The 13830-nt window shown below is 45.5% G+C and overlaps 1 protein-coding gene across 5 annotated transcripts in view; it reads left to right on the top strand.

Annotated features, from left to right (window-relative positions):
• MYO1B (myosin IB) overlaps positions 1–13830 on the top strand; it is a 162522-nt gene that overhangs the window by 38341 nt on the left and 110351 nt on the right. For all 5 annotated transcript variants that reach the window (XM_079976602.1, XM_079976601.1, XM_079976604.1 and 2 more), the window contains one exon: positions 9789–9933. In XM_079976602.1, coding sequence (XP_079832728.1) covers positions 9799–9933 — 135 coding nt within the window. In that variant the 5' untranslated portion in view covers positions 9789–9798. The remainder of the gene's footprint in view (positions 1–9788; positions 9934–13830) is intronic.

The raw sequence follows: 13830 nt of genomic DNA, 5'->3' as shown, positions 1-13830 counted from the left end.
CAAACCAGAATAAAGCCAGTTAAATAGCCAACATTGTCTTACCTCTCTGTAAACAAATCAGGATCATAGATCATAGAATTACACTCTAGTAGTAATTACATCTAGTAGTTCGACCCCTTGCAAGGCAAAAATCTTGCCCAACATGGGGCTCAGGCCCACAACATGGAGGTTAAGAACCTCATGCTCTGCTGACTGAGCCATCCTTTTTGCATATTGAGGATGAATTGTTAATAAACGGTTTGTCTGGAAGTGCCCGCAGAAGCCAGTCCCAATGTGTTCAATGGAACTTACTTCCGAAATAGTTGGTTTTAGGATTGCAGATTAAATTGAGCTTGCTTGACACCTGAGCAGAGTAGCTAAGCATGACAGCTGGCATAACTTTTAATTGTTATAATGTTTTTGTTTTTCTATTGTTGCCTTTTATTCGTTTAGAACTGCTTTGGGAACAAGTTAATTGTGGAATCGTATAAAAATAAACATGATGGTCATGGATATCTAAAAGTGGCCTTTCTGAAAGCGATTTCTCAAGGTACAAATCCAGAAGAAACATATAAAAACCTGGTTTGGAGGCTTGCTCATTCTTCCAGCGCTTGTGGTTTGTGATACTGAATGCAGCAGATCTATTTTTGATAGCTTAGTGCTTCTTTGACATCAGCAAAAGTGAAACAAAACAAAACCCATGCAAACAAGACACATAGAGCAAAAATATTTTGTCTTTGGCCCAGACAAACGTGATGTAGGGGAACAGTGCTTTCCAATTTCACATTTACTTATTATAGATTTATTGCAACAACTGTGAATTACTGCCTATTCCAGCACAGGCTGATTTGTTTGCTCAGGTGTGTGTGACAGCGCCATCGGCTTGGAAGCATCTCAAACATGTTAGAAAGAGGAGTTCTAGCTTTCTATGGTGGTACATTATTGTGGAACTGTTATCTTGCAAGCAACCCTCAAAACATTTTACATTGAAGGTTGGGCTGCCTTCAGGGTGTTCCACAGGGCAGGTGCCACTACCGAGAAGGCCCTCTGTCTGGTTCCCTGTAACCTCACTTCTCACAATGAGGGAACCGCCAGAAGGCCCTCGGCGCTGGATCTCAGTGTCCACCTTCAAAGGTAGCCCCACGTAGAGTGCATTGCAGTAGTCCAAGCGGGAGATAACTAGAGCTTTTGAATAACATGCCTTTATTAAAGCTCTGGTTTTTAGACCTTTCTAGACCAGAGGCAGGACGCGGGTGGCCCTGTGGTCTAAACCACAGAGCCTAGGGCTTGCCGATCAGAAGGTCGGCGGTTCGAATCCCCCCAACGGGGTGAGCTCCCGTTGTTTGGTCCCAGCTCCTGCCCACCTAGCAGTTCGAAAGCATGTCAAAGTGCAAGTAGATAAATAGGTACCGCTCCGGTGGGAAGGTAAATGGTGTTTCCGTGCGCTGCTGTGGTCCACCAGAAGCAGCTTAGTCATGCTTAGTCAGCTTAGTCATGCTGGCCACATGACCTGGAAGCTGTCCGCAGACAAATGCTGGCTCCCTCGGCCTATAGAGCGAGATGAACACCACAACCCCAGAGTCATCCGCGGCTAGACTTAATGGTCAGGGGTACTTTTACCTTTTAGACCAGAGGCTAGTGATTCCACATATCCAAATACAGTGGTACCTCGGGTTACATACGTTTCAGGTTACATACGCTTCAGGTTACAAACTCCGCTAACCCAGAAATAGTGCTTCAGGTTAAGAACTTTGCTTCAGGATGAGAACAGAAATCGTGCTCCGGCGGCGCGGCAGCAGCAGGAGGCCCCATTAGCTAAAGTGGTGCTTCAGGTTAAGAACAGTTTCAGGTTAAGTACAGACCTCCAGAACGAATTAAGTACTTAACCCGAGGTACCACTGTAAATAATAAATTTAAACAAATGTGGGCTGGTGATACATGATAATATGTATGGAATTTGAATTTCATAATGGAGAGGAAAGTTTAATGTCATGGAGTAAGGGCAGAAACACAAAAAGGAACTTTGCTGAGAAGTCTGTGATGTTGAAGTGTAATCTGACTTTGAACCACCATTCTCATTTTGTAGCATCAGCTTCTCTCAGTAATCCTGGAATCTTGTTTCAAGCTCTTTTAAGATATATATTAGTGGACTATTTGCCCAGTCTCTGTATTATGGCAGTAGCTGGTGAGCAGGTTCTTCCACCTTCCCCCAGAATTTTCATGTCAGACACTTTAGGCGACAGAAATGCAGAGGAAGTTGTCAGCTGAGGGGAAATTTTGAGGAATTGACGGGAAAATTCTGTTCCATTGCTGACCTGTTGAAAACTGAACATTTCCACTTCTCTTATTAAAGAAGACTCAAATGGGAATCTGATATAGGTCTTTAAGGCAAATTGCTGTTGGCATCCATCTGTCTCGAGAGACAATAGAGTGCGACTCTGGGGGGGCAAAGCCAAATCACTACACTCAAAGCACCAAATTGACCTCTCTGGGGCGCAAACCTGCGCAGTGTGTATGGAGGTCTTCGGCAACCCAGGCAACAAGACAACCTTCTCGGCCTCGCTGATGTGGTCCAAAGGAAAGCAGAGTGATATGTTTGGCACCAGCTTGGCTGCAGGAGTTTCCGGAAGGCGGCATACAAGGCGCCATCCAACCATTTTAGCGACTTCACTCCGGATTTGTATAGGGTTTACTCCTTAGGCTTTTCTTCCCCCAAAGGTATCCTTCAAGGCAGTGGAGGCTTAGGATGAGATATTTCATTATCCTATATCAGGGGTAGGGAACCTAAGGCCCGGTTGCCGGATGCGGCCCAGTTGCCTCTCAATCCGGCACACGGACGGTCTGGGAATCAGTGTGTTTTTTACATGAGTACAGTGGTACCTTGGGTTACATACGCTTCAGGTTACGTACGCTTCAGGTTACAGACTCCGCTAACCCAGAAATAGTACCTCGGGTTAAGAACTTTGCTCAAGGATGAGAACAGAAATTGTGCAGTGGCCGCGCAGCAGCAGCAGCAGGAGGCCCCATTAGCTAAAGTGGTGCTTCAGGTTAAGAACAGTTTCAGGTTAAGAATAGACCTCCAGAACAAATTAAGTTCTTAACCCGAGGTACCACTGTAGAATTTGTCCTTTTATTTAAAATGCATCTCTGGGCTATTTGTGAGGCATAGGAATTCGTTCATTTCTTACCCCCCAAAAAATAGTCTGGCCCACCACATGGTCTGAGGGACAGTGGACAAGCCCCCTGCTGAAAAAGGTTGCTGACCCCTGTCCTAGATGGACTGTCTTCCCAGGTTGATGAGCCCCATCTGCCCCTCACTTCCCTCTACAGCACGTTTGCGTGTCAAGGTCCCCAAGCCACCCCAATAATAATAATAATAATAATAATAATAATAATAATAATAATAATAATTTTTTATTTATACCCCGCCCTCCCCAGCCAAGGTGGCGCTGTGGGTAAAACCCACAAAATAGCCCAGAAAATAGCATCAGAAATAGCCCAGACCTAGTCCATATAGATTAGGGACGCGGGTGGCGGTGTGGGTAAAACCTCAGCCCCTAGGGCTTGCCGATCGCATGGTACCGCTTTATAGCGGGAAGGTAAACGGCGTTTCCGTGTGCTGCGCTGGTGCTGGCTCGCCAGAGCAGCTTCGTCACGCTGGCCACGTGACCCGGAAGTGTCTTCGGACAGCGCTGGCTCCCGGCCTCTTAAGTGAGATGAGTGCCCAACCCTAGAGTCGGACACGACTGGCCCGTACGGGCAGGGGTACCTTTAGCCCAGCCAAGGCTGGGCTCAGGGCGGCTAACAAGTTGAATGATTACAACTTAAAAACAACATTAAAATACAACATTAAAATATTGAAGCATTAAAATATTAAAATGGAGCCTCATCACAGGAGGAAAAAGAAAGAGGGGGAGGGAATCAAATTGGCTCCAAGCCAAAGGCCAGGGGGAACAACTCTGTCTTACAGGCCCTGCGGAAAGAAATCAGATCCTGCTGGGCCCTGGTTTCATGAGACAGAGCGTTCCATCAGGCGGGAGCCAGTGTTGAAAAGGCCCTGACTCTGGTTGAGGCTAATCTGACTTCCTTAGGGCCCGGGACCTCTAGGGTGTTGCTATTTATGGACCTTGAGGCTCTCCGTGGGGCATACCGGGAGAGGCGGTCCCGTAGGTACGAGGGTCCTAGGCCGTGAAGGGCTTTAAAGGTCAAAAGCAGCACCTTAAATCTGACCCTGTACTCCACCGGGAGCCAGTGCAGCTTGAAAAGCACTGGGTGAATATGCTCCCATGGCAGAGACCCCGTGAGGAGCCTCGCTGCAGCATTCTGCACCCTCTGGAGTTTCTGGGACAGCTTCAAGGGCAGCCCCGCATAGAGCAAATTACAGTAGTCAAGCCTGGAGGTGACCATCGCATTGATCACTGTGGCCAAGTCGGGGCGGGAAAGGTAAGGGACCAACTGCTTGATGCGGCGAAGGTGGAAAAATGTCGCCTTGGCTGTTGCTGTAACTTGCGCCTCCATGGAAAGGGAGGCGTCAAGGATTACACCCAAACTCTTAGCGGAAGGCGATGGCTCTAATTGGGCCCCCGCAAGAGAAGGGAGTTGGTCCCTCATCCCCATGCCATCCCGACCCAGCCATAGGACTTCTTCGAAGGATTTAGTTTCAATCAGCTCCCATGAAACCAGTAAAACACAATTCACACGTAATTTTTGTTTAAGGTTTTTGGCATAATTTTGGCCACAACTTTATTAAAATACAAAAAATGTGAGTGGTTGCTTAGGCATTGGTTGTGACTATCTGACCCCGCACACGACCGCGAAAGTCAGAAAGGGAAAAACATTTTGGGGAGAGCAATGGAGCAGGGGAACTGCCCTCAGCTCTCCCCAAATGCTCCCCAGGGGCCCTTGCGTGGCCCTAGCCCCTTGAGAGGGGTTCGGACAAAAGCATGGCGAGCCCCTCGATTCCTTTAACGGAATACCCTTGCAGCAGCAGCATTAGAGGGGCAGGCACAGCCAATGCATGCCCCTCCACCAACCAATTCATAAAACCAATGCCTAACCGCAACCTTACAAGTTGTGACGATTTGCTATGCAGTAGGCAAAAACCAGATGGCATCAGCCAGTCAGCCAAATGGAGAAAATTCCTACCGGACCCCTGCCCCAAAAGCAAACGACCCCATGACAGGCATAGCAAGGTCAACGTGAACAACCCTAAATGTAGGAGGGCGATCCGATGTGTGCAGCGAAAAGAGGAAGCTCAACGCTGCGTGTAGGGAGTTTAACACTTCTGGCTGTCAGTCACTAAATGGCAACATCACATTCTCCCCAACGACAAGTGGAGCCCAATCACAATGGTGGCCAACTCAATTTACCCGCCCAGCAACAATGGGGTGTCTTGCCAGCCCCTACCTCAACACGTGCTCTCCAGGGAGAAGAACACGTTTTCTCAGGGTGTGGGTGCTGTCACGCGCTGACAGCTTCTAGGAGCCACAGGTGAGAGCTGAGGCCAGGGTGGGCACCAAAGCTGGACAAACTACCGCAGAAGGAGCACGACGTGTCCCCCACCAGAGGTACCCCCCTCACCTAACACTCCATACACCCCAAGAAAAATAATGTAGGAATAATAATGGGAAGCATAATATTTTATCAGTAACATCTGATACCTAAAGGCGTTGTTGATATGGAGCACTTTGCTTGCTGGAAATGGAGTTTGTCTAATGCTGATTTGAAAATCCTTGAGAATGTCCTTTGGTTAATTTCATTTGGCAGAGATTTATGATATTATAGCATATGGCCTAAAATGGGGCCAATTCTCCACCCCTCCCCCGTGTTCTTTGACTTGAATTGAAAGATTTACAGCTTTCTTTCTCCTCAGTCTCATTCAATCTATATATCTTGAAAGAATGTATTTTTAATACCCTAAATGGCTGAATACATTTTTAGTGCCTGTGTCACTGTGACACCATAAATTAGGACACTGTGCCAGAGGCTATTCATTCAACCTTACATTTACTTGAAAACATGCCTCACTGTGTTCAGTGGGGTTTACTCCCAGGTAAATTTAATGTGATTGCAGCCACAGTTTCTAAATATAATAACGAAATGGGGGGAAAAGGTATTTGTTTTAATGATCCTGCCCAGTTTTTGCTTCTGAGGATATTTTGGAGTGGTGACGGTCTTTAAAAATAGAACCTGCTGAGCTCCTTAGGTCCTGATGTTATTATCCATTTTCTTTTCCTGAATGGACGCTTAATTTGAATAGCACACTGAACTGTTTCCTTGTGCATTCTTAATTTATTTGTTAAAAATTGAGACTTCTCATATTGTTTTTGGAGTTCAATGTGGAATATATTTATGATCTTATTAAACAATTTGAAAGGGTGCTGACAAAGCAGTTGCAGAAAACTTACTGTGTACATGTTTAAGATTGTTGGACACTGGGTAATGCTTAATGATGAGTCTTTTATTAGTATGCCTGTTCGTTTTAGCCACTGATCTACGTTAACTTTAGGAGGATATTGGTGACAGTAACTAACCTACTAATAATTTCTCTTAGTTATTGCAATACATTGTTGATTAAGAGTATATAAGTTGAGCATCATCATCATTTCCACTTGGTGCAAATGACTAGTTTTTGTCACTAAAGTCTAAGGTAGTTTTGATTTTGGAGTACAGTATATACTTGTAAGTATTAATAAAAGATATCATTAGATTATCCATGCTAGAGAAACAAACCTTTTTTCAACCCCCCCCCCTCTTTTAAACAGTGTTTTTTTCATCATATAAATGTTGGGTGTGTGGGTGTCAGAGCTTTTGGCTACAACTGACTTTGCAAAGTGTTTATGGGCAACACCTCAAAGCAACCTATCTAATTTATTTAGATAGACTTAGACAGGCTTGTCAAGGATAAAGCTAACCATGGTTGCTGTATACTAGTTCCAAGGTCAGAGGAGAAGCTACCAGGTCCCGCTTTTGGACTTCCTGCAAGTCACCTGGTTAGCTGATCCAAGAGTTTTTGATCCAGCAGGGGTGCTCTTTATTCTCCTTGCTTAATCTTGCTGTAGGTAGATCTTTTCGATTTGGCAGTTTGACCCAGAACTAACGCGGCTGCGTAAGCTGTGCTGCTGTTTCAGTTTGGAACACTTTAAATGTCACTTTAGATCAGAACTCTTTCTTGGTTTCGTCTTGTTGGAATAGGAGGCTTATTGGTTTGGCTTTGTCCACACTTGAAATTCCACAGCGGTGATGCATTTTAGTATGGTAGGTAGCTTGTAATTTAGAGTGGTAAAAAATCGAGACTCTGCTTCAGACTGAAAAAATTTAGCCACAAATGACCTTATTAGGATTTGTATTGCTCGGGAAAGCATGCTTTCAGAAGTGCAGGTCCAATGCAAACAAATTTCAATTATTAACTTAAGGTCAGAAGTTGTTGTTTTGGTGTTTCTGACATGGAAAAGTTTGACACTTCGGGTTCTGAAGGTGATCTGCATGAAACCTAGAGGCAGTTGATGCAGAATGGGTGTGAGGTTTTAGAATCTCTTGCACAAAGAATGGGGATGTACTGTATTTTTCCATGTATAAGACAACCTTTTTTCCTGAATTTTTTGTGATAAATTGAGGGGCGTCTTATACATGGGTTATAAGCAGTGCTGAGCCGGGCGCCAGGCACGCCAAGCTCCAGCTGAAGCCCCGCAATGCACCTGTCACGATGGCCATAGCGTGGCCCAGACCCGCTGCCCGCCCGCCCGCCACCCTATCTATCTATGTTCACGCTGTGTTTCCCTCAGCTGCAGGCAGCGAGGCTTCGGATTGGCTGCAGGAACTTCCTGCAGCCAATCTGAAGCTGCGCCAGCATCACCACCCGCCCAGAAGCCATGCCAGCGTTGCGGAAGTCAGTCCCCGTGCAGTGAGGCGTCTCAGCGCGCGGGGACTGACTGAGCTGGCGGCAGGCCGGATTTACGAGCCTGGAGGGCCGCACCTGGCCCCCAGGCCTTAGTTTGCCGACCCCTGTTCTATGCAGTTACGTTTTCCTTTTGCTTGGTTTTCTTCTTCCAGACCAAATGCCTTTATTTCCTTTTTTTTACAAAGAACGCAGCAAGGCTTTCAGTCAAGCCTACGTAAGGCGGTGGGATCCTTTGGGATCCTTCTAGTTTTTTCTGATGAGTTTTGTTCCATGCCGGACCCTCCCAGTTCAGTGCTAATACCAGGCTTATTAACCACCTGCAGTTGATTAAATAGCCGGGCTGCCCATTAACCCCTTCAGTACACGTTCACTTAAAGCCAAACTGTTTCCCTTTGTTTGGAAGCCATGGATGCGTCTAATTACAGCTTTTTGGAAACATGTGATTTAAAGGGACTCTTTCTATGTAGATAGTGTGGAGATAAACACAAGGCTGCGACCTTACAGTGTGCATTCAATTTTCCTGTACCTTCAGTTAGCTTTGCAGATGGAATAATTCTCATGGAGGTACCTCTCTGGCAAGATAAGCCGCCATGACCATAATTCTACCATGTACATGTTTTAATTAAGGTACAGAGGCCCTGCTTCTTAATGACTGGCCACCCCAGTGCTGTGACAGCCTGGTTGCTTTTGAGACGTAGCCGTGATAATTCTTACAAGGCAGTAAGTCTGCTTGTTTTAGCTGTACATTTGCAACTTGATTCTTTAGGATGGCTATGATTTTGTCATGGCTAATAATAATTTTATTATTTGTATCCCGCCCATCTGACTGGATTGCCCCAGCCACTCTGGGCAGCTTCTAGCATATATAAAAACATAATACAGTGGTACCTTGGGTTAAGAACTTAATTCATTCTGGAGATCCATTCTTAATCTGAAACTGAAACCAGAGGTACCACTTTAGCTAATGGGGCCTTCACTGCCGCCACTGTGTGATTTCTGTTCTCACCCTGAAGCAAAGTTCTTAACCTGAGGTAATATTTCTGGGTTAGCGGAGTCTGTACTCTGAAGTGTCTGTAACTCGAGGTACCACTGTAAAATATCAAAAACTTTCCCTATACAGTTGTACCTCTGGTTACGAATGCTTCTGGTTACGAACACTTCAGGTTACAAGCTTCGCCACGCCGGTAGTAGCTGCTCCTGGTTTCTGAACTTTGCCCCAGGATGCGAATGGAAATCGTGCATCGGAGGCATGTGGGAGGCCCCATTAGCGAAAGCGCGCCTCAGGATAAGAATGGTTTCCGCTTAAGAACAGACCTCTGGAACGAATTAAGTTCATAACCAGAGGTACCACTGCACCACACTGCCTTCAGATGTCTTCTAAATGTCAGATAGTTGTTTATTTCTTTGACATCTTATGGGAGGGTGTTCCACAGGGCAGGTGCCACTACCAAGAAGGCCCTCTGCCTGGTTCTCTGCAGCTTCACTTCTCGCAGGGAGGGAACTGCCAGAAGGCCCTCGGAGCTGGACCTCAGTGTCTGGGCTGAACTACTGGGGTGTAGATGCTCCTTCCGGTATACAGGGCCGAAGTCGTTTAGGGCTAGAAAAGTTACAGAACCACACTGCAAGGAGACCTGAGTTCTCGGCGCCTTCTACCTTCCTTGAATGGCTTTTTCATAGTTGCGATATAGCAAAAGCAAACAGTGGAAACAGTTGTTTTCTGACCTTGAAGGCAATGCTCTCGAGTGCTTCTGCTCAGTTTCTTTTGATTACGCTGCCTGCTGTGAGCAATTTTTCCAAAATACCCCTTCCCCCCTCCTGTGTTGCTATGTGCTTGAAAGTCATTTGAGGTACTTTGTACTTGTGTTTTATGTTAAAGTTTAATCTCCTTGCTTTTGGTTTCTGCATGCAGTAAAGAGAAAATGGCAAAGATGGAGGTGAAGACATCTCTTTTGGACAACATGATCGGGGTAGGGGATATGGTGCTTCTCGAGCCGCTCACGGAGGAATCCTTTATCGATAATCTCAAACAGCGTTTTGATCACAGTGAGATATATGTAAGTATGCTGTAACCTTACTCTATAATGGAGCTTGTATAGAAAGCCTCACCCAGGATCTCAATACCTTAAGGCAGCGGTTTTCAACCTGTGGGTCCCCAGATGTTGTTGGACTACAACTCCCATCATCCCTGAGCTCTGGCCTTGCTAGCTAGGGGTGATGGGAGTTGTAGTTCAACAACATCTGGGGACCCACAGGTTGAGAAAGGCTGCCTCAAGGACTGCCTCCATACAACCTGACCCAGATCATCTGAGACCCTTCTCTGTGTCCCCCCTCCCCAAGAGGTTTGGAGGGCAGCAACATGAGAATGGACCTTTTCTGTGGTGGCTCCCCATTTGTGGAATGCTCTCTCCAGAAAGGCTTACCTGGTGCCATCATTATAGGTCTTTAAGTACCAGGCAAAAACATTCCTCTTTATTCATGCCTTCGGCCATTAAACAATCTATGGCCTTTTAAATGTGGGAGGTCCCAGCTCCTGCCAACCTAGCAGTTTGAAAGCACATCAAAGTGCAAGTAGATAAATAGGTACCACCCTGGTGGGAAGGTAAACGACGTTTCCGTGAGCTGCTCTGGTTTCGCCAGAAGCGGCTTAGTCATGACCTGGAAAAACTGTCTGCGGACAAACGCTGGCTCCCCCGGCCAGTAAAGCGAGATGAGCGCTGCAACCCCAGAGTTGTTCACAACTGGACTTAACTGTCAGGGGTCCTTTACCTTTACTGTTATTGTGATTTTTTTATGTGATTGTTTTATTGTCTTCTAGCTATGCAAATTATGCTTTTAATGTTGTACACTACCCTGGGATCTTCAGATAAATTGTGGTATATAAATTGAATGATAGATAGATAGATAGATAGATAGATAGATAGATAGAAAGAAATATGGGATCGTTCCATGCATTTAGGTACAGGGATTCAAAATTGTATTTAGACACAGAATTGGTCGCGTCCTAAACAGACAAATAAACACATAGAAAATCAGGATATGCAATGAAGATGTGAATAACATTAATGGAATGCAGTGGTATGGTTCTCATTGATACCTATGCATCAAACCAATGTGACAAACAATAACTAAACACCAAACATGTTTTGATCCCCATGAGCTCTGCCTTACTAGTTGTCAGGGAACTGCCATCGGAGCCAGAGGGAGAGAGAGGGCTCCAGAGGGATTCCGGAGAGCGTCCTGGGATGAGGAGAAGCAGCCCATCTTCTGGGGAAGGAAATCAGCGTAGCACCAGTGGAGAAGGGGGGCAGATGGGGGAATCGGCGAGGCGGTCCCATGACTCCTCGCCGGGGACCGGCGGGGAGAGCACGGGTCCGCCGTTGCCCACACCCTCCTTGCGCAGAAGGCTTCCGCGCAGGGAGAGTAGGCGGAGACTAGGCGTCAAAGAGCTTCTTTGCTGTAAGAAGTTCAAGAAACGCCCACTGACGGATTCTGCCAGCGATTGAGACAGCCACGGGCGAGTGGCTGTCCGGACAGAAAAGGTTCACTCAGGCAACCCAGCCAGGTGTGGCGCCGGTTTACGCACGAGCAACCCCTAGAACCATCACACTAGAAATCTGTTGCACAATTTGTCACCCAAAATTAGCCACTTGCCTGATAGTTGACACTCTGAGCTGACCAATCAAATACATAAGGCTGCAAATACCCACTCGGTGAACATGAAACAATGGTGTTTCTCCACACAGGCCCAGTCATATATGTTTTAGGAGCATCTCCAGATCTTAGGTTTTAGATGTCAGCTATCCACTATGTGTTCTACATGGATTTAAAATGCTTACGGTATTTTTTAAAAAACTGATAAATGTTTTGAACCGTTGTATGCATAACTGTGGACAAGTAAACCCATTCAGCTGATAACATGGTAATCCTGAAGCGATGTCATTTCAAGGTGATGAATTGCAATATTTTCACTTGCCTGTTTTATTAAAAATAAAAAACAAATAAATGCTGGGGACTGAATTTTGTTGTTGTGTCTTCTGGAATGTTTCATAACAACATAAAACCATCATTGCATTAAGACTTTATTAAGCAGGTTGGGGGGAGAGAAGTGGTGCTGGGAGGGAGTTTAAGGTATATGGGGCAACAGAGGAGAAGGAGTGGAGTTGTTTGACAGCATGAAACCCTGGAGTGGCTCAGGATGGTAGAGTTGGAGGAGGAGAGGCAACTTTCAAGGCAGGGCTATCTTGGGGATGGAAAGGTAACAAAAAGTATGGTCAAGGCCACTTTTAAAAGCAAATGCATGTATTTCGTAACTGGGAAACTTGCCTAGGGGTCAACAGGTGCCCTTGATTCCTGAAAGTGAATTGCATAATAATACACCTTGCTTTTCCTTTCCTTTTGAACTCATTCTGGAGTTTGCTTGGTGGACTCCTCTGTTGACAAGATTCTTGATTTATGCACATGAGATTTCCCTCCTCTGAGCAGATTATTAATTTATTATTTGTAGCCCACCCATCCGCCTGGGTTGCCCCAGACACTCTGGGTGGCTTCCAACATATATAAAAACATAACAAAACATTAAACATTAAAAAGCCTCCCTATACAGGGCTGTCTTCAGAGGTCTTCTAAAGGATATGTAATTACTCATCCGCTTGACATCTGATAGGAGGGTGCCACTACTGAGAAGGTCCTCTTCTTGGTTCCCTGTAGCTTCACATTTTGCTGTGAGGGAACTGCTAGAAGGCCCTCAGTGCTGGATCTCAGGGTCCAGGCTGAACGATGGGAGTGGAGACTCTGCCTCAGGTATAAAGGGTATTTAGGGCTTTCAAGGTCAGCACCAACACTTTGAATTGTGCTCTGAAACAAACTGAGAGCCAATGTACAGTATGTCTTTCAAGACCAGTGTTATATGGTCCTGGCGGCCATTCCCAGTCACCAGCCAACTGCTGCATTCTGGATTAGTTGTCGTTTCTTAGTCACCTTCTAAGGTAGCCTCATGTAGACCGCATTGCAGTAGTCAAAGCGGGAGATAACCAGGGCATGTACCAATCTATCAAGACAGTGCGCAGGCAGGTGTACCAGATGCAACTGGTGGACAGCTGCCCTGGATGCAGAATTACACTTGTTTACCTGCCATTTCTACCATGCCTCTTCTCCTTTCTCTCTCACCCTCTGTTTTATTGCTTAAAAGAGATTTATTTAGGACTGTTAGCTAATTTTCATTTTGCTGTTACAGTGTCGTTCTTAAGGGCTGACAGGGACCTGCTTATAAACAAGGTTGTTTAAAGAAAAGAAAAAGAAAAGCAGGATTTCACATGCTCCAGGCTACAGAAAGCCTCATGGGGATTGTCTCTTCATATCAAGGGCATGTGAGAGCCTGCTTCACTTAAATTTATTTTTTAAAAACCTAGCAAGCACTGCGTAAGGGTCCAGACTTCTGTTACTTTTCTGCTATTGTCTTAGGATTCTCAGTGTCTGTACTGAAAGCTAGCCAGATGAGGGTTTTAGATATACATAGGTAGCCGTGTTGGTCTGCCATAGTCGAAACAAAATAAAAAAATTCCTTCTAGTAGCACCTTAGAGACCAACTAAGTTTGTTATTGGTATGAGCTTTCGTATGCATTCAGATACATGAAAGCTCACACCAGTAACAAACTTAGTTGGTCTCTAAGGTGCTACTGGAAGGAATTTTTAAATTTTGTTTTGAGATCAGTTTTTTTAAAAAAATTGCTTGCGAAGTTTAAGAAAAGCAAAGTGTGTGTGTGTCTGTAATATAGCCCTGCATTTGTCTGTTAGAGATAAAATGGGATCAATTGTTTTTTCTTTCTTTAAAAGTTCACAAAAGCTATAGACTTTGGTTAACTATTGCCACCCTCGACGTTCAGATGTAGAACTTAGTTTTAGTGTCACCTCACACCATTTTGGGTTGGCAGTTTGAATCCCCGCTATGGGGT

This window comes from Podarcis cretensis (genome assembly GCF_951804945.1).
Source record: "Podarcis cretensis genome assembly, chromosome: 1".
Lineage (NCBI taxonomy): Eukaryota > Metazoa > Chordata > Lepidosauria > Squamata > Lacertidae > Podarcis > Podarcis cretensis.
Note: the sequence above shows the minus strand (reverse complement) of the source record. Positions and strands in the feature narration are given on the sequence as shown.